Below are 27,494 nucleotides of genomic sequence, written 5' to 3'. Positions count from 1 at the left end.
TAGATATATCTCAATAAAGGGAATTTGCAGTGAAGGCATGGAAATAAAATGCCAGTATAAATTTGAATGTCATGCAATACTTTTTGGCATTTAAAATCCATATATAATTCTAGAAGAATCATGAGTAGCATTGATAACATTCTCTTTAGTAGCTGCATGCAGATTTTCATAAACAGTTCATTCAAAGTCAGTTACTTACGGATGTTATATCCTTTCACAGTGCAAGCCAGACTGAATGCCTGAATTAACCAGCAACTGTTTTCAATCAGTGAGTGGATGTAACCACAGGCTCCTATCTGTAACATACAACATTTTTAGGCATGAAGAACAGATAAAAATTTGCATCAGATGTTTATTACTTTGCAGCTATTGCGTTACTAAGGGTCCATATCACCATTCTTGTGAGTGCTAGGGGGATGAACTAGGGAAATTAAACACACTTTTGCTGATTGCTGTTTGGTACACTATACCTGTGACATTTTTTATCAAATAAAACATTTCCATGGAAATAACCCATATACAGTGTGTAGTTAGCATGTCCCTTTCAATATACAGGTATATTCCTTCAGGCACAGTGGCAGCTGCAAATCAGTGGCTGTTACTGCTACAGTGGTGGCTGATAACCTACAGCGAGCAAAGGGAGTGGCGATACAAGGTTGCCCCTGCATGTGGCACCTCAGCTACGACCTGCGGGCCACATGGAATTAACAACCGTAGAAAGCTTTAGAGGCCACCAGAGAAGGTTTGGTGGCCCGCATTTGGTCCTCGGGATGGACTTTGGACATGCCTGACTTATGTGAATAGATAAAGGGGCTAATGTTTTAAACCCTTACCTATTTACCACACATGAAAGGAAAAGGAAAAAAAATGGAGTGTTTTTGTTTAATAAAACAAACAAAAGAAAATACATACCAGCTTTTACAAGTATAAAAGCCAGCACTGTAATCTGAATCATGTGTGGTTTATTTTATTATTACAAAATATTTGTAAATTTTAACCATTGGTGGTAAATAGGTAAGGGATATAAAATTATTTCCTTTCCTATGCATGTGGGCAAGACTAGTTATTGGGACAAGGGTAGAATGTGCTTTGAGATGGAAAAGTGTTCCACCCTCTATTGCAAGTGTTTTTCCTCCCAATGTTAGCGTCTATGTGGGTTTTGGTTTCTTAGAGGACAGGTCCACATATTTGCTGGCTCCTCCCTCTAGGTCACTCAATCTGAATGGTTGAAAAGAGAATTAATAAGACTGGGGGAGTAGATTCACAATGTCTAGATAAATAAAACAAAATTAATAAACAAAATTAAAAAAAATACTTAAAGAGGAACTTATCCATAAGATAGTAGTAAAGGGAAAGAATCAATACATTGCAAAGCGATAAGTTAAAAAATAGATAATAGATCAAGAAATGATCAATACACCCTGCGTAATTTGTTCATGTTGTTTGATCCACAGTCAGCTTGCAGGTCATCATCTTTACGACCAGCAGACATAAAAAATACAGACAGTGCCAACTGCCATTATCTATAAACACTCCCACTAACAATGTAAAAGGCTAAAAGGTTATATACAGGTCCTTCTCAAAAAATTTGCATATTGTGATGCAATACATGCATGAATCTGTGGGATAATGTGAAGAGAAAGTTGAGAGACGCAAGACCCAACACTCTGGATGAGCTTAAGACCGCTATCGAAGCATCCTGGGCCTCCATAACACCTAAGCAGTGCCACAGGCTGATTGCCTCCATGCCACGCCGCATTGAAGCAGTCATTTCTGCAAAAGAAAAGATAGAAGACCGAGAGCCCAATATAGTGTAATATGTATAGGTAAGATTGGAGGTATAAATAACTCGTAAGAATTATACTCACAAACCAGGGTTGCCAAGAAAGCAACCACTGTAAAGGCAGGTGGGGAGAACAAGCCTGTCCCCACTCAGGAGTAAAACGTCGCTCTCTGCGGATAGAGAATTTAAGGGTGGGTCACCCTTCCACCAAGGGTGGACTTCTGAATGCTTGCAGGTGTACAGAGGCGCCGAGAGGATAAAAAAGGCTAAAACGTTTAAAATGTTTAGGTTGCGGCGGTGGACCGACTAACCACAAACTGACAACAAGGCTGTTGTTTTTTTCAAAAATAAATATACATAATTTATTCAATTGCTCCCAATAAAGTCGCAACGCGTTTCACGGGCAAAGGGACCCGCTTCTTCAGGCAATAAAGACAGGAGCAACAACACAGCGTCTGGTCTGGTTGATGCTTGGCACCTCTGTCAACAGCCTCTGTACACCTGCAAGCATTTCTGCAAAAGGATTCCCGACCAAGTATTGAGTGCATAACTGAACATAATTATTTGAAGGTTGACTTTTTTTGTTTTAAAAACACTTTTCTTTTATTGGTCGGATGAAATATGCTAATTTTTTGAGATAGGAATTTTGGGTTTTCATGAGCTGTATGCAAAAATCATCAACATTAAAACAATAAAAGGCTTGAACTACTTCAGTTGTGTGTAATGAATCTAAAATATATAAAAGTCTAATGTTTATCAGTACATTACAGAAAATACTGAACTTTATCACAATATGCTAATTTTTTGAGAAGGACCTATATATATATATATATATATATATTGTAAGGCTTGGTGGTGTATTCTCCACAGTCAGCATGCAACGCATGAGCTGGCGTGGAGGAGGTACACACACTAGCACCAGGAAACAGGCTATCTCTAGTATAGTGGAGGGGAGGACTGACTCCAATAGGAGATTGTGGCGCACAGAGCCGGTGCAGATCTGACAGCCACAATGCTTTCGTTATAACGTCTCAGCGCAAAGTAGCGCTGAGCGCACAAACCAGAACTGAGGAGATCAGGACAGGTAGACAGAATGAACGCTTGCTAGCTAGCGGCTACTTAGCGACAGCAAGCGTCCAAAACCAGACAGACTGGAATGAGGCAGCCAATGCGCTGCGGCGATGGCGTGCCTCACAAAGACAGGACAGGACAGACAGGAAACAGCAGGATCAAGATAGATGAACGTAACACAGATAAATATACAATAAGTATGTTTTCCTAGCGTATTACAATTACAGCTATCAATGAAACTATTTGTAACGTCTGACTAACATACCGTATGTATATATCGGCAATGAACCGATATATGACATAAGCAGGAACGCTGACTAGGACTGGAGTAATACAGGGAACAGGACTCAGAAGGATTCGCTATCTCTTCGCAGAGATGAACGCAATCCACAACGGTAACAGAACAGGATTCAGAAGGATTAGTTATCTCTTCGCAGAGATGAACGCAATCCACAAACAGGACCAGGAACAGGATAACTAGCTCAGCACGGGTGCTCACGGTACGCGCAAACTACCAAAACGTGCTGGAAGGCTGACTAACTGAACACAGGAAATAAACAGTTCGTGTACGTATATATCAGCGACACTGATGTATCAACGTAACACGAATACAAGGAAAATAATAAACGTGCTGGTATGCATATATATTGGCAATGAACCAATATATGATGCAAAACCAGCAAAGTATCTTTAGAACAAGAAAAACGATCGGGGGCTGAAGCAACAGCAAGACATGCTTAACTGAAGCTATGAAAACCCAAGGAAACCCTGCAGGAAGCAGATCTTTATACTGAGGTCATCCAATGGGAGCAGACATGCAGATTCCCACACAGGTGAATGATAATCAGTCACAAGCTGACAGCAGGGAAAGGCAGACAAAGCTATGCAGCTTGCATGGAAATAGATCAGAACTGCCTGAGCTGCAGCACTACTGCTTCCAGCAATACCTGCTGCAGCAGCGATCATTACAGTACCCCCGCCCTTAACCACTTTACCCCCCCAGTGCTAAATTTCTCCGTCCCTCTGCGCACTGCTTCACCCCCAGGGACGGAGAAAGGCGCACTTGTTTGTTTACTGGCTGGGAGTGGGCGGGGACCTCGCGCGCACACTCCAGCCAGCCAGCACAGCAGGTGACTAATTGGATGTTAGGAACAAGCGTTCCTAAATCCAATTAGACGCGCCGATTGCGGACACAATGGGAGACTGCTTCAAACAGAAGCAGTCTCCATTGATAACAATTAAATGTAAACAAATGTGCAGCGCGCGATCGCGCGCCCCCGCGACCCGCGCGCGCGCGCACACACCCCCGCTCTGCAGTGCAATGATTGGTTATGGGGACCCCAGTCCCCAATAACCAATCATATCACTGAAAACAATCAATGGAAGCAGCGCTGCAAGGCACAAATAGCGCTGGTGCTTCAGGGGTAAAACCCCTCCGTTGTGAAGTGGTTAAAAGCGGATTCCAGACGCTTTTCAAAACTGAAATTCCCAACAAAACAGTCTGACTGATAATTCATGATGACCGGGACAGCCCGGCAAGACCGAATTCCAGAATCAGTCCCCACAAGACTGGACCCATCAGAACCAGAACCTATAGAACCATGTCCATCAGTACTACAAGCCCCAGTGTGACACCCATCAGAACCATGATTTCCAGAAGAAAGCCCTCCGAAACTCCCTGAGCGATACCCACCGCCTTCCAGGAACCGTTCAGAAATGCCAAAGCCTTTGCAATGCCCACCGGTACTGTCTTTACCAACACAAAACCCACTGTTGAACCAGTCCAAGGCACCAGGACAAGTTTTCTCAGAGACCTCCCAGAACACCTTGAAGCTCCAAAGAGATCCCCATAGGTCAGAATGCCCCTTAGGCTCACATGGAGAACTATCAAGAACCCCTATGGAACCTAGGGCAATTCCCGAGTCAGGGCCACAAGGACAAACATCAATATCAGGGCTTTCAGGGACCAGAACCATCTCTGGGCATGCAGGCAGACTGGCAACATCAGAACATGTTCCCACTAAGGAAGCATCAGAGCACGCTAACACCTTAGACACACTTGGGCATTCTGGCACACAAAGAACATCTGGGCACACCGGCACAAGAGAAACCTCTGGGCATGTCAAGGAACTATGAGCCTCAGGGTCAGCCAAGACAGGACCAAAACCAGGACTGGCCAAAAAAAAATCATCATGACTAAACTTCGCAACTACTGGACTTTTACACGAGAATGCTGGATCAGACTTAGATGTCGCTGATTCCAGCAAAGTCAGTAACAAATCAGATTCAGGGGCACTAACAAGACAGGACAAATCTTCTGATGTATGCACTGAACCAGATAGGGACTCCACAACTACCTCTGGACTGGACAGAGACTCATTTAATACACTGGATTGGAGCTCATGAGGCGCTGCAGAACAAGTCAGTATTGCAGCAGCCCCCACTGGACTAGGCAAAACTGAGGAATTCCCTGGACAGGAAGGGGACTCTGGAACCTCTGCCACAGCGGCCAGAGAACCAGAATCTTTCAAGATACAGGGCTGGGTTTCAGGAACACTCATCAGACCGGACTGAAATTCTGAGATTTCTATTATTTTGACCAGAGAATCAGAATTATCCATGTTACAGGGCAAGACTTCTGAAACATTCAGAGGACAGGGCTGGAGTTCCTCGGCTGTTACAACACTGGAGAGGGACTCAACATTGGTTAAATCAGACTGTGTACAGGGCAAGGTATCTAACACAATTGCTGACGAGGACAATATTTCAATGGCTTCTGCTTTGCTGGGCAGAAATTCACCAAGTTTTATTAGAGCAGACTGTAATTCCAAAACAGCTGCTAGACAAGTGAATATTACTGCAACACCAACTGAGGTAAGCAGTGCCTCAGACCCTTCTGCTAGAGGGTTTGAAATATCCAAAGTACTGGGTGAAGCATAAGACTCTGCGACCACAGCTTCACTGGACAGGATCACTGAACAGTCCATATTGCAGGGCAAAACCATGGAAGCACCTGCTGGACAGCATAATGATTCTGTGACCTGAGTTTCATTGGAGAGATCTACTGCACAATTCATGGTACAGGGCAAATTTATTGGAACATTTTCTGAACAAGGTAATAATTCTGCGATTTCAGGTTCACAGAGCAGATGCTCTGAGCTATTCACGAAACTAGAGCGAGGTGTAGAAACAGGAAGATCAAGACACAATGTTTGCGCATCTGAATCACCATTCAATTGTAAAATTGGAAAATTCAGATGCTGGGGTTCTGAGATTTCTGGACAGGATTGCTGGGACTCGGAAACTGATGTAGTGCATCTATTGGCATCTGCTGGATCAGACAGGAGTTGAACTTTATTAACACAAGTAATTTCTGCAGAAGTGTTTGCAGAGACAGGCAAGATTTTTCTGGTGTCTGTTTCACTGAACAAAGACTCATGAGTACTGGCTAGGCTGGACTCAGAAGTCAGCAGGACCTCTGGATTCTCTGCTGAGAAATTTGTGCAGGGCAAAGTTAAGAAAGTATCAGTGGCTTCTGTTTTACTGGGAAGTAACACTGAGTTATCCATGGTACAGGGTGGAGTTACAGGAACATTCACAAGACATGGCAGGGACTCAGTAACTGGAGAAGTGGGACAGTCTCCAATTGACAGTGTGTCTTCCCTGGTATCAACTGATTGAATCGCATAAAAATCATCCAAAATCATTTTCCACACATCGATCAATGGAGCCACAAAGTCATACCCACACACACCAGTTTTTATTAGGTTATAGGCAGACTTAATGCATGCATTCAATACTAATTCACTTTTTGCACTGTAAAATTGACAAAATGAACTTGAATCATTCTTCCATTCATTGACCAGAGCTTCCATCTCTCCTTTCTCAAATGGAGGATTCCAAGCATACTTAACAGGCAGATCACAGTTTGCAGATATGATTGTGGCAGGGACATATATTGGGTTAATTAGCAGGTGATTGGCAGATTCCTTATTCTTAAGAATCTCTAATACCTGTAGCAAGTGTTTAACTGTAGTGTATGCAAACTTTCCTTGCTTCACAAATAAGTTGATTTGTTCAATACTCTGTAATATCTCCTCATAATCATACTCAGATAATTCTTTTAAACAAAAATCTTTATTTTCCCTAGCCAGTGATGAAAGTTCATTAGTAGTTTCATAAGTCCATTTAACTCCCCTGAAAGACAATTGCATTTCATTATCTGTTAATGGCAGAATCTCATTATAGGTCTCAGTCGCTAAGGATAACGACTCTGCAGATTGGACACGTTTCTTAGAACGTTTGCGTTTTGCCTTTGACCTTGCTGTTTTTGATGATTTATTCAAAGCTGCAGGAAAATTATCAGTAACACTTTCTGCTTGCTGCTCATTCTTGCAAGCAATTGAAGGAGCAGCTGATTGGCCTGCTGCCAGGAGTTCATTAAGAGGAAAAGGCAATGGATCTATGCGCAACCAATTGTGAATTACAAAAGCTATAAATTGCAAAGGACTTTGTCTAAACTGAGTGTGATCTAAGACATCGATTGCCCAATCAAAAAGTTTGCCCTTAAAAAGAGCACAAACGATCCAATCAGACCAGGTAGAAATTGCAGAAGCCCGAAAGTCGGGATTGGCCAGAACTTTAACCAATTCTGATATAAATTTGTCTGTAACTTCAGGACCAAGCTTTTCAAATTTGTTAAAGGAGCAGGACCCCTGACAAACAGTGTCATAATTTCTGGAAATTCCCCCCACAATAGGGATTGGTAAGGGGGTTTTCATAATGTAAGGCTTGGTGGTGTATTCTCCACAGTCAGCATGCAACGCATGAGCTGGCGTGGAGGAGGTACACACACTAGCACCAGGAAACAGGCTATCCCTAGCAGGGGCGGACTGGCCTGGGGGGATGGGAGGCGTTTGCCCCCCGGGCCGCCGCCTGCTCACACATGGAGGGCCGGTGGGGCAGCATTAGTCATCACAGACAGCTGCCACTGTCCGCTGGTAGTATTTACAATACCAGCGGATCTGCAGCGTCCCTGCTGTTGCGATGGCTACAGAGTGCAGAGAAGTGTAGGGGGCGGATGCTTCCAGTCGGCCGAGATCACATGGGGCCGGGCAGCCAATGAGGAAGCAGAGCCGCTCATACCATGTGATCGGAGGGCTCTGTAAGCTGGAGTCAATTGGCTTGTGTGCTGTCCTGCTCTCTCTCTCTCCCTGGCGCAATATTTAACTCTGTGGCCTGACAGGGAGAGAATGTGAAGAGCAGCTGCAGAAGCCTTGCAGAGAATTCCTGGCAGCACAGATGACAGAGTGCAGCTTGTGCTGCTGAAGTCAGGCTGGATTGCACAGGGAGACTGCTGTGAATACACAGCACGTCTGAATCCTGTGTGCAGGAGACAGGAGTTCGCTATAACTGCAAGGATGTGCAGTGTGAAGGCTGGTGATAAAGTTGTCATTCTTCTGCTTTTTTTTCTCCCCCTTTCATCTCCTGCTCTGTCTCTCCACCCCCCTCTGTTTTCATACCCCCCCCCCCCCCCCTTCCCCTCCATCTCGTGTTCTCTTTCCCTCCCCCCTGTGTTTTCATATCCCCCCTTTACGTCTCTACAGCACACTCTCCCTCCCCCTCTTATCCTATACATAGTAATGTGACTCCTTGTCCTCAGAGGAGCTCACACTCTAATCCTACCATAGTCATAGCCTAATGTCCTACCATATTATTATTATTATGTATTTATACAACAGTGACATCTTCTTCTGTAGCACTTTACAGAATACTTAGTCATGTCACTGGGTGTCCTCAGAGGAGCTCACACTCTAATCCCACCATAGTCCTAGTCTAATGTCCTACCCTATTAGTATTATGTATTTATATAGCAGTGACATCTTCTGCAGCACATTACAGAGTACATAGTCATGTCACTGACTGTTCGCAGAAGAGCTCACAATCTAATCCTACCATAGCTATAGTCTAACGTCCTACCATATTATTATGTATTTATATAGCACTGACCACTTCTGTAGCACTTTACAGAATACTTAGTCATGTCACTGACTATCCGCAGAGGTGCTCACAATCTAATCCTACCATAGCCATAGTCTAATGTCCTACCATATTATTACGATGTATTTATATAAATAGCACTGACACCTTCTGCAGACTTTACAGAGTACATAGTCCTGCCACTGACTGACTTTAGTCAATTTAATCTTTGTAATCTTGTAATCAGTAACCGTAACCTGATACTTAATTTCATCCGCTTTTCTATAATTCTGCTCTCAAATTCCTAGCATCACCCTAAGTTGCCCAAAAGCCTAGCCTTTAATCTTTTCTAACCGCCTTTATGTTTCTTTTACCTAACTTTAACTCCCTTTTTTTTTGTAAATGCCTAAAGGCCCATACACACGTCGGATTTCCGCGAACGGCGGGTCGTTTGAACGTCCCGTCGTTCGCCCGCGAAATCGGGCGTGTGTACAGACTATCGTTCGTTTGATAAGAGTGAATTTGAGCGATCCGCCGGGCGGTTCCCTCAAACTCACTCTTATCAAACGAACGATAGTCTGTACACACGCCCGATTTAGCAGGCGAACGACGGGACGGTCAAACGACCCGTCCGCGGAAATCCGACGTGTGTATGGGCCTTTACCCAGATCTATCAGTTTCCCTAACCTCCCCCCCCCCTCCCCTTCTGATGACTCTATCCTAACCCTGCTGTTGTCATGGGGTGGCTGGTGATAGTGGTACAAATCTGGCCCTACTGCCGGTAGGCACACAGGGATCCTTCACAGCATGCCAGCAAGCCAGCCCTGAGCCCAGCATCACTGCCAGCTTGGCCTGCATCATTGCAGCATAACCACAAACCTAGCACAGCATAACTGCCAGCCGAGCACAGCGCCCAGGCCAGCTGAGGATAAGACAGAAGCCAGGTGAGAAAAGTCTACCTATTTTAAATACTGCGTATTTATCATATTTAAGTTACACCATTGCTAGGTTCATGTACATTTGACCCCACCCATGACCACTCCCACTTTCTTGCTGCATAACCACGCCCTTTTTTGGCGCGCTATGCGCGCCACACGCTTCCTCTCCCTTGGTGCCCAGGATCTTCCAGGATCCTAGCAAAGCCCCAGCAGTGAACCTGGGCACTCTGGCTGTCGCTCAGTTCAATGGGGGGCATAAGGTCACCACCCCTTTTCAAGCAAAATATTTGATTTCACTGGAAAATTTATTTAAAATATGATTGAGCAGCAATGATGGAGCATCAGTTTCCAGCAGATTTGATCACAGTGATCGAATCTGCTGTGGAAAATCAATTAGTGTATGAGCAGTGCACTATATACATTTGGGCTCGAGAAAGATATGGATTGGGGCTGGGACTACCGTGAAAGGGCCTCTAGGTTGTGTTTCCCCCCAGGCCAAAAGGTCCCAGTCCTCCCCTGATCCCTAGTATAGTGGAGGGGAGGACTGACTCCAATAGGAGATTGTGGCGCACAGAGCCGGTGCAGATCTGACAGCCACAATGCTTTCGTTATAACGTCTCAGCGCAAAGTAGCGCTGAGCGCACAAACCAGAACTGAGGAGATCAGGACAGGTAGACAGAATGAACGCTTGCTAGCTAGCGGCTACTTAGCGACAGCAAGCGTCCAAAACCAGACAGACTGGAATGAGGCAGCCAATGCGCTGCGGCGATGGCGTGCCTCACAAAGACAGGACAGGACAGACAGGAAACAGCAGGATCAAGATAGATGAACGTAACACAGATAAATATACAATAAGTATGTTTTCCTAGCGTATTACAATTACAGCTATCAATGAAACTATTTGTAACGTCTGACTAACATATGTATATATCGGCAATGAACCGATATATGACATAAGCAGGAACGCTGACTAGGACTGGAGTAATACAGGGAACAGGACTCAGAAGGATTCGCTATCTCTTCGCAGAGATGAACGCAATCCACAACGGTAACAGAACAGGATTCAGAAGGATTAGTTATCTCTTCGCAGAGATGAACGCAATCCACAAACAGGACCAGGAACAGGATAACTAGCTCAGCACGGGTGCTCACGGTACGCGCAAACTACCAAAACGTGCTGGAAGGCTGACTAACTGAACACAGGAAATAAACAGTTCGTGTACGTATATATCAGCGACACTGATGTATCAACGTAACACGAATACAAGGAAAATAATAAACGTGCTGGTATGCATATATATTGGCAATGAACCAATATATGATGCAAAACCAGCAAAGTATCTTTAGAACAAGAAACACGATCGGGGGCTGAAGCGACAGCAAGACATGCTTAACTGAAGCTATGAAAACCCAAGGAAACCCTGCAGGAAGCAGATCTTTATACTGAGGTCATCCAATGGGAGCAGACATGCAGATTCCCACACAGGTGAATGATAATCAGTCACAAGCTGACAGCAGGGAAAGGCAGACAAAGCTATGCAGCTTGCATGGAAATAGATCAGAACTGCCTGAGCTGCAGCACTACTGCTTCCAGCAATACCTGCTGCAGCAGCGATCATTACATATATACACACACAGAGGGAGATACTGCTTGTTTGGCAGTTGGAAACAGGTGTTTTAGCCACAATGCAATGAGGGTCAAAGACAAGAAACTGTTGGGACCATTGCCCTGACATCATACAAATTTCCCTGATGATCTATTCAAGAAAAGGTATAGATTTCTCGGGGGAAAGGGGGTATTGGCTACTGACTGAGTTAAAGTTCTAATTTAAATACCATTCTAATATGTATTGGAGGTTGCAGTAATGTTTTTAAACAAAGTAGCCCCTCTAATGTAAAAGCTGTACATGTTAGTTATATCTCAGAAGTTAATTAGGCCGTGCAGCTATGTGCAAGGCTTTTTTAAGTGTCTCTGTACACTGCAGAAGTATCTCAGCATGGAAAGAAGCTGGCAAAGATTTAGTTTTGAATGAAGGAGACCAGCACATGTTACAGCTTTGGTCCCAGCTTTAAAGTGACTGAGGTATCTAAGCTGGAATGCTTCTGTGAGCAAACCCACCCATCATACCAGGTGGAAATATATCCACCTAAAGCCATTTTTATACCAGTTATTTGCACATTACATGCACACTTCTTTTCTGCATTATCACTATGAAAGATGAAATAGATGAAAGCCAGGTACTTACTGATAATATATTTTTCATTGTTATAACAAAGACATTGTAAGCTATTAGCCAGTCCCAGTAGCGTAGGATACTTCGTATGGGCTTCAGAAGTAAATCTCCTCCAAAGAGAAGGAAGTAGAAACATGCCACTAAATAGCCCATGCAGAATATACTGATTCGCGTTGTCCCCGTAATGAAGATGATTGTGAGAACAAACCAGAAGAGATAGCTGAACATGATTACTTTAGCCATATCCAAATAGGATCTGTAAGGAAACAGCAAAATATGAAACATAACTAATAATAGTAATATTTTTTTATTTGTAATTTTAAAATACTAGTTTTTTTTATGCTTAAAGGACACCCGAGATGAAAATAAACCAATGCATTAAATAATTGTATCTATTCAATAGACATACAATTTATATGGCGCTGGTAAGTAACCCTACACAAGCTGCGTGTTGCAGAGGGATACCTTCAACCCTCTCTCAATGTAATACCACAAAATATAATGTAATTACAACTCGCGCTAATTCTGTATTCTATAGAATACATTTTTATTAAAATATAATGTATAAAATTCCAAAAATCCACAATCCACACTCCACACTCATACACACCACAACCACTCAATATTGTTATAGGGCCCTTTAAATCAGCAGCGCTCTAATTGCCAACTAACTATAATAAGTTCGATAGGAATCACTTATCAATGCACAGAAGGGATCCAATTTGTGCTTAAACTTGTGAATAGATAGTTCTTATGTTTATAGATAACACATTTATTATGCAGAAGCGCTCATATCTGTGCACGAAGGGGATCCAATTTAAATTGTCCCGTTTTCATTGAGGAAAATTACAAACAGATCCTACTTAGACGCTCCGGAATATAAGACGCACCCAGGTTTAGAGGGCAAAATCCAGGGGAAAAAAAATACTAAACCTGGTGCGTCCATATTCCAGGAGCGTCTTGTACATATCCTTGTGTGTCCTCATGTGTGCTCCTGTGCCCCCTATATCCCCATGTGTCCTTCTATGTGTCCTCCTGTGCCTCCCATGTGTCCTCCTGTGCCCCAATGTGTCCTTCTGTGCCTCCCATGTGTCCTCCTGTGCCCCAATGTGTCCTTCTGTGCCTCCCATGTGTCCTCCTGTGTGTCCTAATGTGCCCCCCATGTGTCCTCATGTGCCCCCATGTGTCCTTCTGTGCCTCCCATGTGTCCTCCTGTGTGTCCTAATGTGCCCCCCATGTGCCCCCATGTGTCCTTCTGTGCCTCCCATGTGTCCTCCTGTGCGTCCTAATGTGCCCCCCATGTGTCCTCATGTGCCCCCATGTGTCCTCCTGTGCCCCATGTGTCCTCCTGTGTGTCCTCCTGTGCCCCCCATGTGTCCTCCTGTGCCCCCCATGTGTCCTCCTGTGCCCCCCATGTGTCCTCCTGTGCCTCCCATGTGTCCTCCTGTGTGTCCTAATGTGCCCCCCGTGTGTCCTCATGTGCCCCCATGTGTCCTTCTGTACCTCCCATGTGTCCTCCTGTGTGTCCTAATGTGCCCCCCATGTGTCCTTCTGTGCCCCCCATGTGTCCTAATGTGCCCCCCCACCTGTCCTTCTGTGCCCCCCATGTGTCCTCCTGTGTGTCCTCATGTGTGCTCCTGTGCCCCTATATATCCTCCTGTGCCCCCCATATGTCCTCCAGTGCCCCCCATATGTCCTCCAGTGCCCCCCATATGTCCTCTCCCCCCCAGCCTTCCTCCCTCCCACCTGCGTCTCCTGCCCCCCCCCCCCGGATGGAAGTGTCAATAGCAGCGGCAACTTACCTTTGGCAGGGTCCTGCGCTGATCCTATATCATCGCGCTGCCCCCCCCCCCCCGCTAGCCTCCTCTGCCTCCCCCCTCTGTATCTGGCCCCCCCGGGTGAAGGAATAAGTAGTGGTAGCTTACCTCCGCAGTGCGCCCGCGATGACTGCAGACGTCCGTCTTCCAGGCACTTCTCGCTCTAGTGACCGGCTTGAACTGATGACGCGCAGTTCAAAGCCGGCCACTAGAGCGAGAAGTGCCCTGAAGACGGACGTCTGCAGTCATCGCGGGCGCACTGCGGAGGTAAGCTACTGCTGCTTATTCCTTCACCCGGGGGGGCCAGATACAGAGGGGGAGGCAGAGGAGGCTAGCGGGGGGGGGGGGGGGGGCAGCGCGATGATATAGGATCAGCGCAGGAGCCTGCCAAAGGTAAGTTGCCGCTGCTATTGACATTTCCATCCGGGGGGGGGGGGGGGGGCCAGGAGACTCGTACAGGCATGGGGAAAGCAGGCAGGGAATCCTCAACATGGCGGCGGGTCGGCGGTTCGGAACGGCGGGCGTTATTAAGTTGGGGATTCCCTGCCTTTGCCGTATAAGACGCAGGGACTTTTTCTCCCCATTTTTGGGGGAGAAAAAGTGCGTCTTATACGGCGAAAAATACGGTATGTTGTCTCAAAGTGACAGGGTTCAGGTCTCTTATATAGGAGCTCTGTTAGTAATCACTTAGTATCTAGTACAACGATTCCTTGTATGTTTAATTCTTATATGTCAGTCTCTCATAGCCAGCTGCACTCACCACGGATTCTTTCCTGAAAACCGCTCTGGATTGTATCTATTCTCCTTCTCCTAAAAATGACTTTTTAAGATATTCCACAGTTTTATTTTATATTTAAATCTACTGTACTTTGTAAGTTTTTACTCTTTTATTGTTTTTGCTTAATGACACATTCATTGAAGCATGCCAGAGCTAAAATATATGACTATTGATCCTTTTTATATCGTTCCTGCTCTCAGAAGCCATTTTCTGCTAGGAAAGTTTTATAGTTGTAATTTCTTATCAGTGAGGGTCACACTGTAGTCTGACTGCCACTTACATTCCTGATGTTTAACTCTTTCAGGAAAAGAAAGAAAAAAATAAACACAGCATAGTTATTTGTGTACTAGGAACTGTACATACACATGTCATCATGTCGTCATGTCAAATGTCACCTTGGGTATCCTTTAAAGGAATTAAGGTTTGTGGATAAATCTAGCTTGGTTAACTGAGATGAGAAGAAGGGAGAAACATATTTTTGCTCATTGACTCATCATACCACTAAGATAAAGGCTTTTTTTTATATACGCAGTTTGCTAGAATTATTGGTCATGTCAGTCCAAATTGTTTCAGATCAATTTTGCATTAGATTTTGCTTTGATAAGTACCCAAAATCTATTGCAAAATCTAACATAATCCGATTGGACTGGTTGGAAATTATCTAATAGATCCGTCTAATAGATCCGATCTGATGGAAAATTGTACCATGTAGATGAGGCTTTAGGCCCTTATATTTCTGATATTAAGATATGGATTGATTAGCGGCAGGTCAAGAGCGGCAGTAGATCGACGGCCCATAGCGGTGCACTGTATAGAATTCTTACTGAAAGCTATTAAAAATCTGTTCCCAGTGTGTGCCAGATTTAATCCCACAGGGATCTATCTGATGGTAAAGTTTGGTGGCCATCTATAAGAGTAACCAGGGCGGATTTGGGGAAAGGCCTCCAAGGCACAGGACTAGGGCGAATTAATATGCTACATTCCATGGGGCGGCCGCGGGTGGCACAGTTTAACTGACTGCAGCACGCACCTGTGACCTGTCACCCTCCATACGCGCTGTCAGCCTGTCACTACTGAGCCGCCCGCTGCCCCGCTAGACTAGTGTGTGTCCGCAGCCGCCCGCCCCGCTTGCCTCTCTGCTCTGTGTGCGATGTGTGAGCAGAGGCAAGGCGGGTGAAAGCGGCTGCGGTTGCCTGGCAACATGGACGCACGGGAGGCGGGATCCCACAGGAGGCCTGAGCAGATCGGACTCCGTCTCCGAGTGCCGAACTGCCGATGGTGGTACGCCCTGGCCCCTGCCCTGGACTCGAGCTAGCCTGCCTGCATCTGGCAGTCACCAGCCGCCGGCCAGTACAGGCAGACTTTCGCTCTGGAGTCCCAGGCAGCTCCAACTTGCGGCTGTGAGAGAGCGAGGGAGAGGCTCTTTCAATAGGGCGCCCCCCGCTGTCAATCAGTGACGTCACGTGACGTCACAGATTTAAACAGCACAGCGCTCGCCAGGAGTCTAGCGGAGGTCTTGCGGTGCTGCTGGGGCTGATGGATATGAGAGCCTCAGTCCGCATGCGCTCGGCAAAGACCCCCTAGCTGATTATTGCGCACATCCCTGGCTGGCTGGCTGGCAGTGGCTCCAGATCTGTGACTACAGAATTGACTGTAAGTTTTTGCTGCAGCCGCCAGCCGGCCTGAATGGCCCCCAAATGCTCTAAGGCTGGATCCACACTATAAGTGCTTTTCTGAGCACTTGTGATTGCTTAGCGCTTTCAGAGTGCTTTTCAAAAATCTCTCCCATTCTCTTTCATTAAAATCGCAGTAAAAATCGCAGGGTACGCAGTGTATGGGAGCGATTTTTAAAAAGCACTCAAAGTGCTCAGCAATCACAAGCGCTCCGAAAAGCGATTATAGTGTGGATCCAGCCTAACTCTGCCTGTGTATGTGCGGTCCTGGTCATCTCCAATCGTGGTATCATAGCGAGAAGCATTCGGCACATGCACAGTTCGCGAAGACTGTAACTGTGCTTGCTCAGGACACTCCCAGGCACTGGACTTCAACTGGGCTTGATCACAGACTCTACTGCAGTAGAACTGAGGGTATCAGGAGGATGCCAATCAAACAGATGGACTACTGGGGGCTGGAGGAAGCCCCAGGTAAGTATAAATCCTTATACTTCCTTTATCTCAGGTTTGCTCTAAAGTGTACCTGAGGCAGGGAAAAAAGTTCTATTTTACTTACCCGGGGCTTCTTCCAGACCCTCATAACCATACAGGTCTATTGGTTTCCTCCTGGTTACATCGTGCCACTCTCCCTCCAAAAGCTTGCCTGCTAGACCAGTCATGGGCTATTGCACATGCACAGCCCAGGCCGTGCGCCTCCTCAATTGTACTCCCTTGACTGGAAGCATTCTGTGCATGAGTAGAATGCTCCCAGTCATGGGAGCATGATCAAGGAAGTGCATGGCCAGGGCTGTGCATACTCAGTAGCCCGCAGATGGGGATAGCGACACAATTAAACGGACCCGGCGGTAACCAAGAGACCTGTAAGGCTAGGGGGTGCTGAAAGAAGCCTCAGGTAAGTAAAATAGAACTTGTTCTCCCCTCTCAGGTTTACTTTAAAATTACACTAACTGAAGGAGGTGCTGTCTTGTTGGGTGTAGGGATGACTAGGCTCCGATTGGGACCTTTGTTCTGAATGCTTCTGTACAGAAGTCAAATTAAACCTGATGCACATTGCAGCAGGTCGGTAAATCCCCTTTGTCGCTGCCTCTGTGTACTGCCCTCTGCGTTCCATGTCTGCTCTCAATCTACTTCCTCCTTCTGGCTGTGAAGGAGGAAATAGCTGGAAAGCTGAAATTCAGTGTGGAAGGTGGTGCACAGAGGTGGCTACAAGGGTGAGTTAACCCCTCCTGCCACACGGTGCACATCAGTTAAAATTTGAGTTCTGTCTCAAAGCATGCAGAACAGAGGTCCCAATCAGAACGCTCAACCCTTAGCTGGGTTAAGCAAAATGTTGCCGTTTATTTGAAAGTTAAAAAGTGTTGGCAAGGGAGTGTTGGAAAAAATACTGTCGGAAGGGGGGGGGGGGGGCGCATGGTGGTGGTGGGCCTTGGGCAGAGAAAAGTAAAAATCCGGCCCTGAGAGTAACATCCATTACCATAAATGTACTGAACTGCAGGAGGTGCGCTCTAGATTGTTCTTCGCACTTTAGCAGCAATGCAGTGCCTTGTCATCCCGTGGACATGGAGAGCAGAAGCTGGCACACTGACATACAGAAACCGAGATCCTGGGAACAGGCACTCCACACTGAAACAGATCACCATGAATCCTTGTGCATTAGCATAGGTTATACAAGGCCAAGGCTGGCCAAGCCTATGCGTGCCACTTTGAGAGGCTCTTACTTCCATCCTCCTCTATCAGATGGGCACCTTTCTCCAAGGCCACATACATCATTACCACAGAGCTTGAGGAAGCTATTCAACCTTATAACACAGGCCCCACAATTACACCAAGGTATGATGTAGGTTACATTGATGTAGGTTACATTTAATACCATGAGATAAACATCCAGACATGGCCAGAAGAGAACCTCTTAATGACACATTTTCTTTCACAATACCTGCAGTGGAGGAAGTCAGGAACAGGGTTATATTGACTAAACGAGGCAGCTTCAAGATTCATACAGATCTCCACATTATCTCCAGCCATAATGCGAACTGCTGCCTTATTTTCATCCTCAAACACTTGCCGCTGAAGAGCTGCACAAAGTAACAGCATAAAATCATCTGGCAATGAAATGAAAAGAGTTCAAAAGATTAGCAGGGTGGATCATGTCAAACATCTGTGAAATGACGAAACCTTATGTGAAACCTTATTGAAAATAACAGTGCCTGCCAGTGAAGGTCTTATGGTTTCTGCTGAAGTGCTATAATTGCTTTCATTTTTAGCTATTATTAAATATATCACATTTTAAAATAAATATTAAAACTTATCAGAAGTTTAGACAATGTTGGGGTGCTGGCCAATCCCAGACAGCCTTAAATCGGACCTGAACTCAGAACTTCCTCTCTGCTCTAAAAGATACAACAGCATAATAACCTTCAAAGAAAAACATTTCTTGTTTCAGCTGATACAAATCCTGAAATAAATCTGCACTGTTTCTACTTCCTGCTTTCATGGAAGCAGACATATCGTTAACATCTTGTGCTTTCCAGTGAGCTTATCTGCCTTATCTGCTGTGGCAGTCAGGTGACACGGGGAGAGATCAAATTACAACTTGTGATTAGAAACAAATGAGTGGGAATTAGACAGGCTAAACTCTCCAAATACATACAGGCCCATATGCAATTAACTTTTTTCTCCTGAGATTTCTCCTGGGTCAGGGGTGCCCAATAGGTCGATTGCAATCTACAGGTAGATTGCGACTGCCTGCTGAGTAGATCGGCCCACGGCTGTTAAAATGTGCTACCGCCGTGTAGCTGTGGCTGTCAAAATCTGCTACCACATATCCGCGGCTGTCAGAATTTGATGCCCTGCACTGATGCACAGCAAGGAGATGGGAGAGACACGGCTGAAAGGGGGAGGCGTGGCTGAAGGGGAAAGGAACAATTGGTGAGAAACCATCTCTTTCCCCTTCAGGCTGTGTGAGACATACACAGCATGTGGCCACACCCTCCCAAGTCCCAGTGAGGAGACAGAGCGGAGGCTTTCCTGTCTAGGTGGGCACATATTTTTGGCATTGGTGGTGGGTCAGGAGGGGGCAGGGGAGTGGCGGGTAATGGTTGTGGTGCAATTCAGATTGCCAATCCAAGAAATCTACCAACATTTCCATTGCTAAAATTGACATTTACTGTATAATGTTGGTATATTACTATATAAGACTTATATAGTAATTACCAACATTATAAATGCTAAGTATTTGAAATGTTGGTAGATCTCTTTGACTCTGCAATTTTTAAAGTAGCTCCTGAGCTGAAAAAGTGTGGGCACCCCTGTCCTAGGTGATACTTTCAAACATCAATAAGATGCCTTTTAATCCATCAGTAAGCAAGAAAATGCTCAAAATAATTTTGATAGTACTTTTTCACCTACCTTTTGGTACTTTTTCAATTGCAAAGTAATAAAAATTTATTTTAATTACAAGATGAAAAATTATCTCCTAGGAGAAAAAGTGAATTGCATATGGCCCACAGGGTGCATTTCTCTGTTTTCCTTCGGTCCTGTTCAAGATTTCAGGTCCACTTAAAATGGCAACTGAAGTGAGAGGGATATGGAGGCTGCCATATTTATTTACTTTCAAACAAAGCCCATTGCCTGGATGTCCTCTTATATATTATAATGTATCCAGTGAGATTTATCTGCTGTGTTTACCTTCTGCTGTCTGTGCAAGCTGATACACTGCACATCAATGTTTACTAATAAACAGGATAATGTCAACACTTGAGTTTGGCTATAACTTCAGCAATAAGCTTCCCATTGAAGAAGAAAGTGCTGTGTTTAACTTTTTGAATACTGTTCTGCTACCATTTTTTCTGGTAGTAGGTTTAAGGCTGTAAATATTCTTTTAGACAGAGTTCCCCAACCCTGTCCTCAAGGCCAACCAACAGTAAATGTTTTGCAGAAAACCACAAACATGCACAGGTGGGGTAATTAGCATCTCAGCAGAGATGATTAACTACCTCTGTGTATTTCCACAAAATCTGCACTGTTAGTGGGCCTTGAGGACAGGGTTGGGTAACACTGTTTTAGAGCAAATATGAAATGCTGAGTTTCATACCACTTTAAGTATTGTTATACATACTTTGTACACTACTGCGGAGAATGAAAGCATTAGACAAAGTAATAATACTTATGCAGGCTTGTCCAACAGGTGTGCAGTTTTGTCAACAATTGCACCTCAGTTAAGTTGGGTTTTATATTAGTTGCTTTCCAGCTTTTTCTATAGCATGTGGACATATTCTTGTATCCTATAGGGCCTAGATTCTCAACATGCGGTACGCGTACCCCAGGGGGTACTTCTGATGGTTCCAGGGGGTACTTTGGCTTGATATAATTAACCAAGTATAACAAATTTAGAGTTTTAGAAAATGATAAATCCTATATAAACAACACCAAATTAGTATTTTGGCTAATTAAAAGCAATAGTAAATGCTTGGAAATTGTTTACAGCCAATTGTTATGTACTATGATTAAAACTATATTTGTCAAGGGGTACTTGAGATGATGTTTACTATGGCAGGGGGTACTTGGTGAGTACAGGGTTTTAAAAGGGGTACATGCCAATAATGTTGAGAAACACTGCTATAGGGCACCCAGATTTTATTATTTTTGTGTGTGTTTTATTAGACTTCTTATTGTGAATGGGGAAGGGACTTTGCATTGGGCTGCTGTGTGCTGTTCATTTGCTTATTTAAAGATCGTCAAGATGTTTACTACAGTACATCTTGGTGTTTTCCTCCGGGGAGAGAGGGGAGGCGGAGCCACACGCTGGAAGTCAGGTAATGCGGGGTCTTAGGGACAGCTTCGCAGGACAAGGCAGCGCAGGTAACTATAATTTTTTTTTACAAGTAGCCTGCAAGATTTTTAATTTAGGCTAGAGGTCTGCTTTCATAACAATTTACATCTTAGATCTTTTCACTTTAACACTTAACTATTGTTGTTGTTTTTTTTTCCCAGCAGGGATAGCTGGGGGCAACAACATATTAAAAATATTGATGCCCTCTTCACAGCTTCCAGGTCAGCACACAGTTAAACTGTAATATTGCCCATTTGAACCATAGGGAAAGATGGAAATTACCTTGCACATCAGTTATCTTTTCAGTTATAACTGACAATAAATGATATATAATTGACAGCAACTGATATATTTCAGTTCTGATACAATCTTGTCAGAGCTGGAAGGAATCATTGTTAGAAGAAAACAGTGAGCTTCTGAGAGGAACTGATGGCGGAGGTAAGTATGTAATATTCACTTGCAGTGTTTATTTTAAATATTTTGACTCAGTTCAGGTTCACGTTAAGCTGGATTACATGTTATGTAAATACATGGGTTTACTAGACAGGGAATGTATTTTGTGTCGCAATATGCTCTCCACAATCATTGCTGCATCTCAGATACTTGGAGTTAAATTCCAGCAAGAACCTAAAAGCATATTTCAAAACAATGGATCAAACATGCCTTCCAAATCATCAAGCAAGCCATGAGCATGAGGCACACAGTGAACTGCTATCTTCTGTATTTACATAGCCAAGGGCAAGAACGTTGACTCATGTGTGTCAGACATTTCCAGTTTGTGTCTCTCAGGGTCACAGTTTCTTTGCATATAAAAATCACATCAATGATGTTGTTTCAACTGTCGTTCTTTGGCTCAGTGCATGAGGACAATAAGGCTTTTTTTGTAGAAAGCACCAGACATCATATAATTACACATGGCCTATCTATTAGGGCAGCCACATTACACTGTTTGAATGCTTGCAAAATGTCATCTCTTTGGGTCAAGAAGTGGTCCAGCTTTGATTTTCAGAAGATTCTTTGTGACAGCATACAGTCAGTAAAGTTTTGTCAGCATGTACAACGTTTAACTTGCACTGCATTTATTATTTATTTATTTATTTATTGTATTTATAAAGCGCCAACATATTACGCAGCGCTGGACAATAAATAGGGATATTCAAAACATCAGTAAAGTTTGCATGACAACTACAATATTACTGTAATCCTACTGTAGAACTATGGGTAATAATGTTATGTAAATCTACAGTATATATTTAGTTAAATGTACTTTAAAATACTGACAATTGACCTCTATAATACTAACTATATGCCCCTTCTAAAGTTAGTAGCCTCTAATATCGCCTCTATTCTAAAGGTTGAACTTTCTCCCACAGGTAGAGCGGCGGCCTTTAAAATGCTGGTTCTACCTAAAGTGCTTTATGTGTTTCAAACAATACAGATCCCAGTACCCAAAAAATTATTCTAAAACCCCATCTACACGATACAATTCTTTGTGCGATTCGATTACGATTCTATTTACGATCCGATTAAATCTGACATGTCCGATCGGGATTCGTTTCAATACCATTCAATTTGCCATTGTTTTGCAATGGCAAATCGAATTGAATCGAATTGAATCCTGATCGGACATGATGGATTTAATTGGATTGTAAATAGAATCATAATCGAATCGCACAAAGAATCATATCGTGTAGATTGGGCTTTAAACCTCCAAAAAATAACGTCCACATTTTTCTGGAAAGGAAAAAGTCATAGAGTATCACACCACACTATAACCATACCTAAAACAAAAGGAGGCTTTGGCTTCCCTTGTTTACACTCATACTATCATGCGTGTATCCTTGATATCGCTAAACAATGATGGGCACCGACAGAGCGTAAATTATGGGCAGATATTGAAAAGGATATAATGGGAATAGATCTCAAACTCCTACTTGCTTCTTTCCTAGTACATAAACCAAACCCAAAATCAATGTTACCCTCAGTTCAAGCCACTCTCTAATATGCTCTCACCACAAATCCTTCAAGTGTGGAAGGCATAGCAATTAAAACCCCAATCCTTATCCAACAAAGCTTATCTCCCCACCTCTCCCTGAATTCCTGGATCAAAAAAGGAATCCTTCATATCAATGATATGTTTACAAATGATTCTATAAAACCCTTCCCAATTCTAGCTTGCCAATTCCAACTCCCACCTACGGACATCTTTTTATACATAAGACTCTCTCATATCATAAGAAACACCAAATTTAAAACCCTTATCCTTCCAAACTCCCTCCACGCATTTTTCAATTCCACAATTGCTTTGAAAAAAGGAATCTCACTATGGTATGACTACTTAACTTACTCAAAAACCTCCAACCTAAACACTTATATCAATAAATGGTCTAGAGACCTTCAAACAATTATTTCCCATTCTGATGTCTTAAAAGCCACTCAGGTAATCACGAAACACTCCTCCTGCTTGGCCCATTGGGAAACCTTTCAAAAACTATTACTTCGCTGGTACTTTACCCCATATAAACTCTCTTTCTTCTCGACATCCAATGACCCAAAATGCTGGCGATGTAACAGAACACCTGCTACACTATTACACAACTTTTGGTATTGCCCAGACACTGCTAAACTATGGTCAGATCTTAGCAAACTGATTAAAAAATTGACTAGTACCTCAATTCCTCTCTCTCCCCCAAACTTGCCCTACTACACGTAGGAATTGAAAAATTCCCTTATCAACAGCAAATAATTACCTCACACCTAATATGTACATTACGACAAACAATAGTGCAGAATTGGGGTCAACGATTTCTACCCACGTTCCATAAAATAATTGTCACTTCCTATTGCAAAATCAATTTAGAGAAGCAATATCGAAACATCCCTCACCTCTCTTCTTCATTAATCCACCTGTCTACCCTAGCTCGAGACCTTTATGGGCTGACTCTTGTACTATAAACGGCGATAATGTAGAAATAAACATATACCCTATGTGGACTCTTAGATGATATAACTCAACACTCACCTGTTGGTTTGCTCAAATGTTTTTTTCTTCAAATTACTTGTTCCCTTGTTTGTTTTAATGTTAATGTTATACAATTGATCACAGCTGTTTTCATCTCAGATGCTCCCCATTCCACGGGACATCCTATAGAACATTGACATACTGTTCTAGTTCTTACGTAAAATCTGTCTTCTTTATCTGTAGAAGAGGAGGAGCACCCTTCTTGGGACTTTTAACTTTACATTTTTTCCCTCTATAGCTTCATCATCATCAACCAAATTTTTACTCCGACCTCACAGGTCTCCACACCTCCTCTACTAGTACCTGTCTTGGGTAGTTGGCATTGCCCCCAATACAAGTACACAATCCATAGTAACTTACCATGGTCCTGATGAGGCTCCTATTTTGTCTTACTACTATCACAGCCCCACTGGGGGCTCACCTCAACCTTTAGCTCCCCAACCCAATTGGCTGTGGATAAACTCCGATAGTGGCAAGAATAAGACCATCATTTAATAACTCATCCTAGCATCACTCTTAGATCTCATCTAGAGCCGCCTCTTCCTCCTCATAAAAAAGTGACCTTTCTCAAGATATTTGTCATTTTGATGTTAAATTCTTTGTAACCAACTCTCTATCGTTGTGTAAATTGACCTTCTTCTCTTCAATAAAAATTAATTAAAAAAACAAAAAAACCAAAACTGACAATTGAGCCATTAGACTTTCTTATACGGAAGTAATAAAGCTCTGCTCCAGCCTGTAGCCTCTCTCTCCCTTCCTCTAGCGGGTGTCACCTGACTATCAATGCTCCCTGTTGCCCCTCTCCCTGAATCCAATAGAAGAGTACTGACTTCCAGGAGGGGCAGGTGTGGATAAACTGCCACTCACCAACCCTCCCAATCAGAAAAAGCTGCAGTGGTTGTGTGACCACCACTCATAACGCAAACATTTGGATAATTCAGATCATTGCTATGATTCATTCATATTGAATACCACTAGCGGTTGAGGGAAAGGAAGCTCAGAAACATTTTGCTTAAGCAGATGCTTTAAGAGATTATTTTTTGCAAAAATATAAATGATGTATGGTTTGCCAGGCTTGTAGGATGGGATGTTATATTTTTTTCCATTCAATGTTTTCCAAATATAAACGTTGGTGTTAACTTAAGGGGTAGCTTAATTATCAATTAAAGTCCTATATTTTGGCTGTGCAGGGAGCACACACTTCCCAGATGTAAGCAGGTTTTGTAACTTGAGTCGAGGTAACACCATTCAGTCCAAGCATGTGACCATAATCACTACTAATCCTAATTTCACTACCTTCAAAGCAAAGTTAAATCAATAAAAAACTAATACCATACACAGTATGTATGTAGGTATGGTTTCTCACATGTGGAAGATGGGAAATACTTTTGGAGTTTTAAACCTACATTTTTGTACATAGCTGTTTTCCTCTACTACTGTATATTAGGACCATTGTTTTAGGACCCAAACTTTTCAAGTTTAGTTTTACAGTCCAAGATCTATGGTAAAATCTGTCTCCAGGGATTACGCACACACCAACACAACTATAACAAAGTAAAGCTTCTGCATGAGCTGCCTGTGCTGTAGCGTGGACCCAATCTGATCAGGATCAGCTATTTCTGCCAGAGGACGAGTGAAAGGAAGCTAGCGTGCATGTGCAGGGAGGGCACTCTTTAGGGTCCAAATAATGGATCGGGACTTCAAAAGAGGTTAGGGAAGCCTCTTTAGGATCTAGAGGCTTCCCTCTCCCGAGGTGAGTACCCCTCAGGTGCCCTTTTCTATCTCATGAATTTACTTTAAAGGGCATCTAAAGTGAGAGGGATGTGAAGGCTGCCATATCTATTTCCTTATAAATAATACCAGTTGTCTGGCAGTCCTGCTGATCCTTCAGCATCAGAAGTGTCTGAATCACACACCTGAAACAAGCAAGCAGTCAATCCAGTCAGAAACATCTGATCTGTAAGCTTATTCGGGGTCTATGCATAAAAGTATTAGAAACAGAGTATTGATTAAAAGGCAATAAGTATGGCAGCCTCCATATCCTTCTCACTTCAGATGTCCTTTAAAGGTACTCTTATTTAGTCCATCTACAAGTTCAGCACAATTTCTTCTTCATTTCAAGCACATCTACTTACAGACAAGAAACAATGGATTGGGTCTCACAATGAAGTCTGGAAAGTAGAGCCATTTTATAATATTGGAGTTAAACTTGGCCCCAGGATGTCTCCAAGGATAGTCTGCAACATGAAGAAAACAGTGAAGAAATACATACATCTGGAAAAGTTGGCAAACCAAAAATCTTCAGAACTATATACATATATTTTCTTTCTTTTTTTGTGTAGGTATAAAAGCTGATCTTTTACCTTTGCATGGAGCAGGAGGAATGCCAATGCATAAGAAATACTGGAATGTAATAATACAAGCAAGAAAGCAGCAATATCGGTGCCAGATTTCTGCAATTGCTTTTCGTCTGCGTCTGTACAGTACGGCAAATAGCCAAAGCGCATGGATCATGGCAAAGAAATCCATCCTCTGGCCAATGACATTAACAGACAGTAAGAAGCAGGTCTGCAAACGGAAAGAGAAATATGGAGTTTGAAGCAGTAAAAATGACAATTTAGCATGGTTTTACAGTTACTTAGTTTTTTGGCGCCATATGTTTTATTTGTGCTAGTTAAACTGAAGCTTATATTTTGACATTGTTCCCAGATTGGACGCAATACATTACCCTTTCTTAACCGAGTTTATTGGATTTTTAACAAGATGCTCATACCAAAAGAAATATGTAGGCAACACATTGGTACTAATATAGAAAAGCTATGAAAACATCCTTATGTTGCCTTTAGCACACAAATGTATTCCAAGCATCAGCCTCTTGTTGATTCTTCCCCTCCAATTTGACCAACATGCTTCTTGTTGCACAAGTGATATATCCACACAAATAATATAGACAAGAAAGAGGATCAAAATTAAGCAAAAAAAATACAAATAAGGTATGTGTTCCCTTCGGTGGTAACCCTTTATAGTTGAGTGAGAAAAGTATATAAGGCAAGAGATGAGAAAAAAAAACAGGTGTTGGATACATTAGCTACTTTCTTTCACTAAACAAAACCAGATGTTAATGACGTCTATTTGGAAAGAGAAACTAAATGTCATAAGTCATAGCCTGAAAGCAATGTATACAAATCCTGAGAGTTTACCTGGATTTCAAAGAGCAAGAGGCCCTACCTTTGTTGAATGAATGCCACAGCAGCTTAAAAGCCAGGTAGATCCATAGGGTTTTTTGTGTTTTGCTTTTGTTTTTACTAGCCCACTTTTCAAAAAAAAAACAGCTTTAGGTATTCTATCTAATACCACCAGCTGGTCAG

General features: G+C 43.3%; 1 protein-coding gene across 11 annotated transcripts in view; it reads right to left on the bottom strand.

Moving 5' to 3' along the window:
- PIEZO2 (piezo type mechanosensitive ion channel component 2) overlaps positions 1 to 27,494 on the bottom strand; it is a 474,955-nt gene that overhangs the window by 129,627 nt on the left and 317,834 nt on the right. For all 11 annotated transcript variants that reach the window (XM_068237153.1, XM_068237160.1, XM_068237158.1 and 8 more), the window contains 5 exons: positions 26,490 to 26,694; positions 26,262 to 26,363; positions 18,210 to 18,375; positions 12,018 to 12,261; positions 200 to 296 (listed from right to left, as the gene is read on the bottom strand). In XM_068237153.1, coding sequence (XP_068093254.1) covers positions 200 to 296; positions 12,018 to 12,261; positions 18,210 to 18,375; positions 26,262 to 26,363; positions 26,490 to 26,694 — 814 coding nt within the window. The remainder of the gene's footprint in view (positions 1 to 199; positions 297 to 12,017; positions 12,262 to 18,209; positions 18,376 to 26,261; positions 26,364 to 26,489; positions 26,695 to 27,494) is intronic.

This window comes from Hyperolius riggenbachi, chromosome 5, assembly GCF_040937935.1.
Source record: "Hyperolius riggenbachi isolate aHypRig1 chromosome 5, aHypRig1.pri, whole genome shotgun sequence".
In the NCBI taxonomy this organism is placed as follows: domain Eukaryota; kingdom Metazoa; phylum Chordata; class Amphibia; order Anura; family Hyperoliidae; genus Hyperolius; species Hyperolius riggenbachi.
This window is presented reverse-complemented; position numbering and strand designations above follow the sequence as displayed.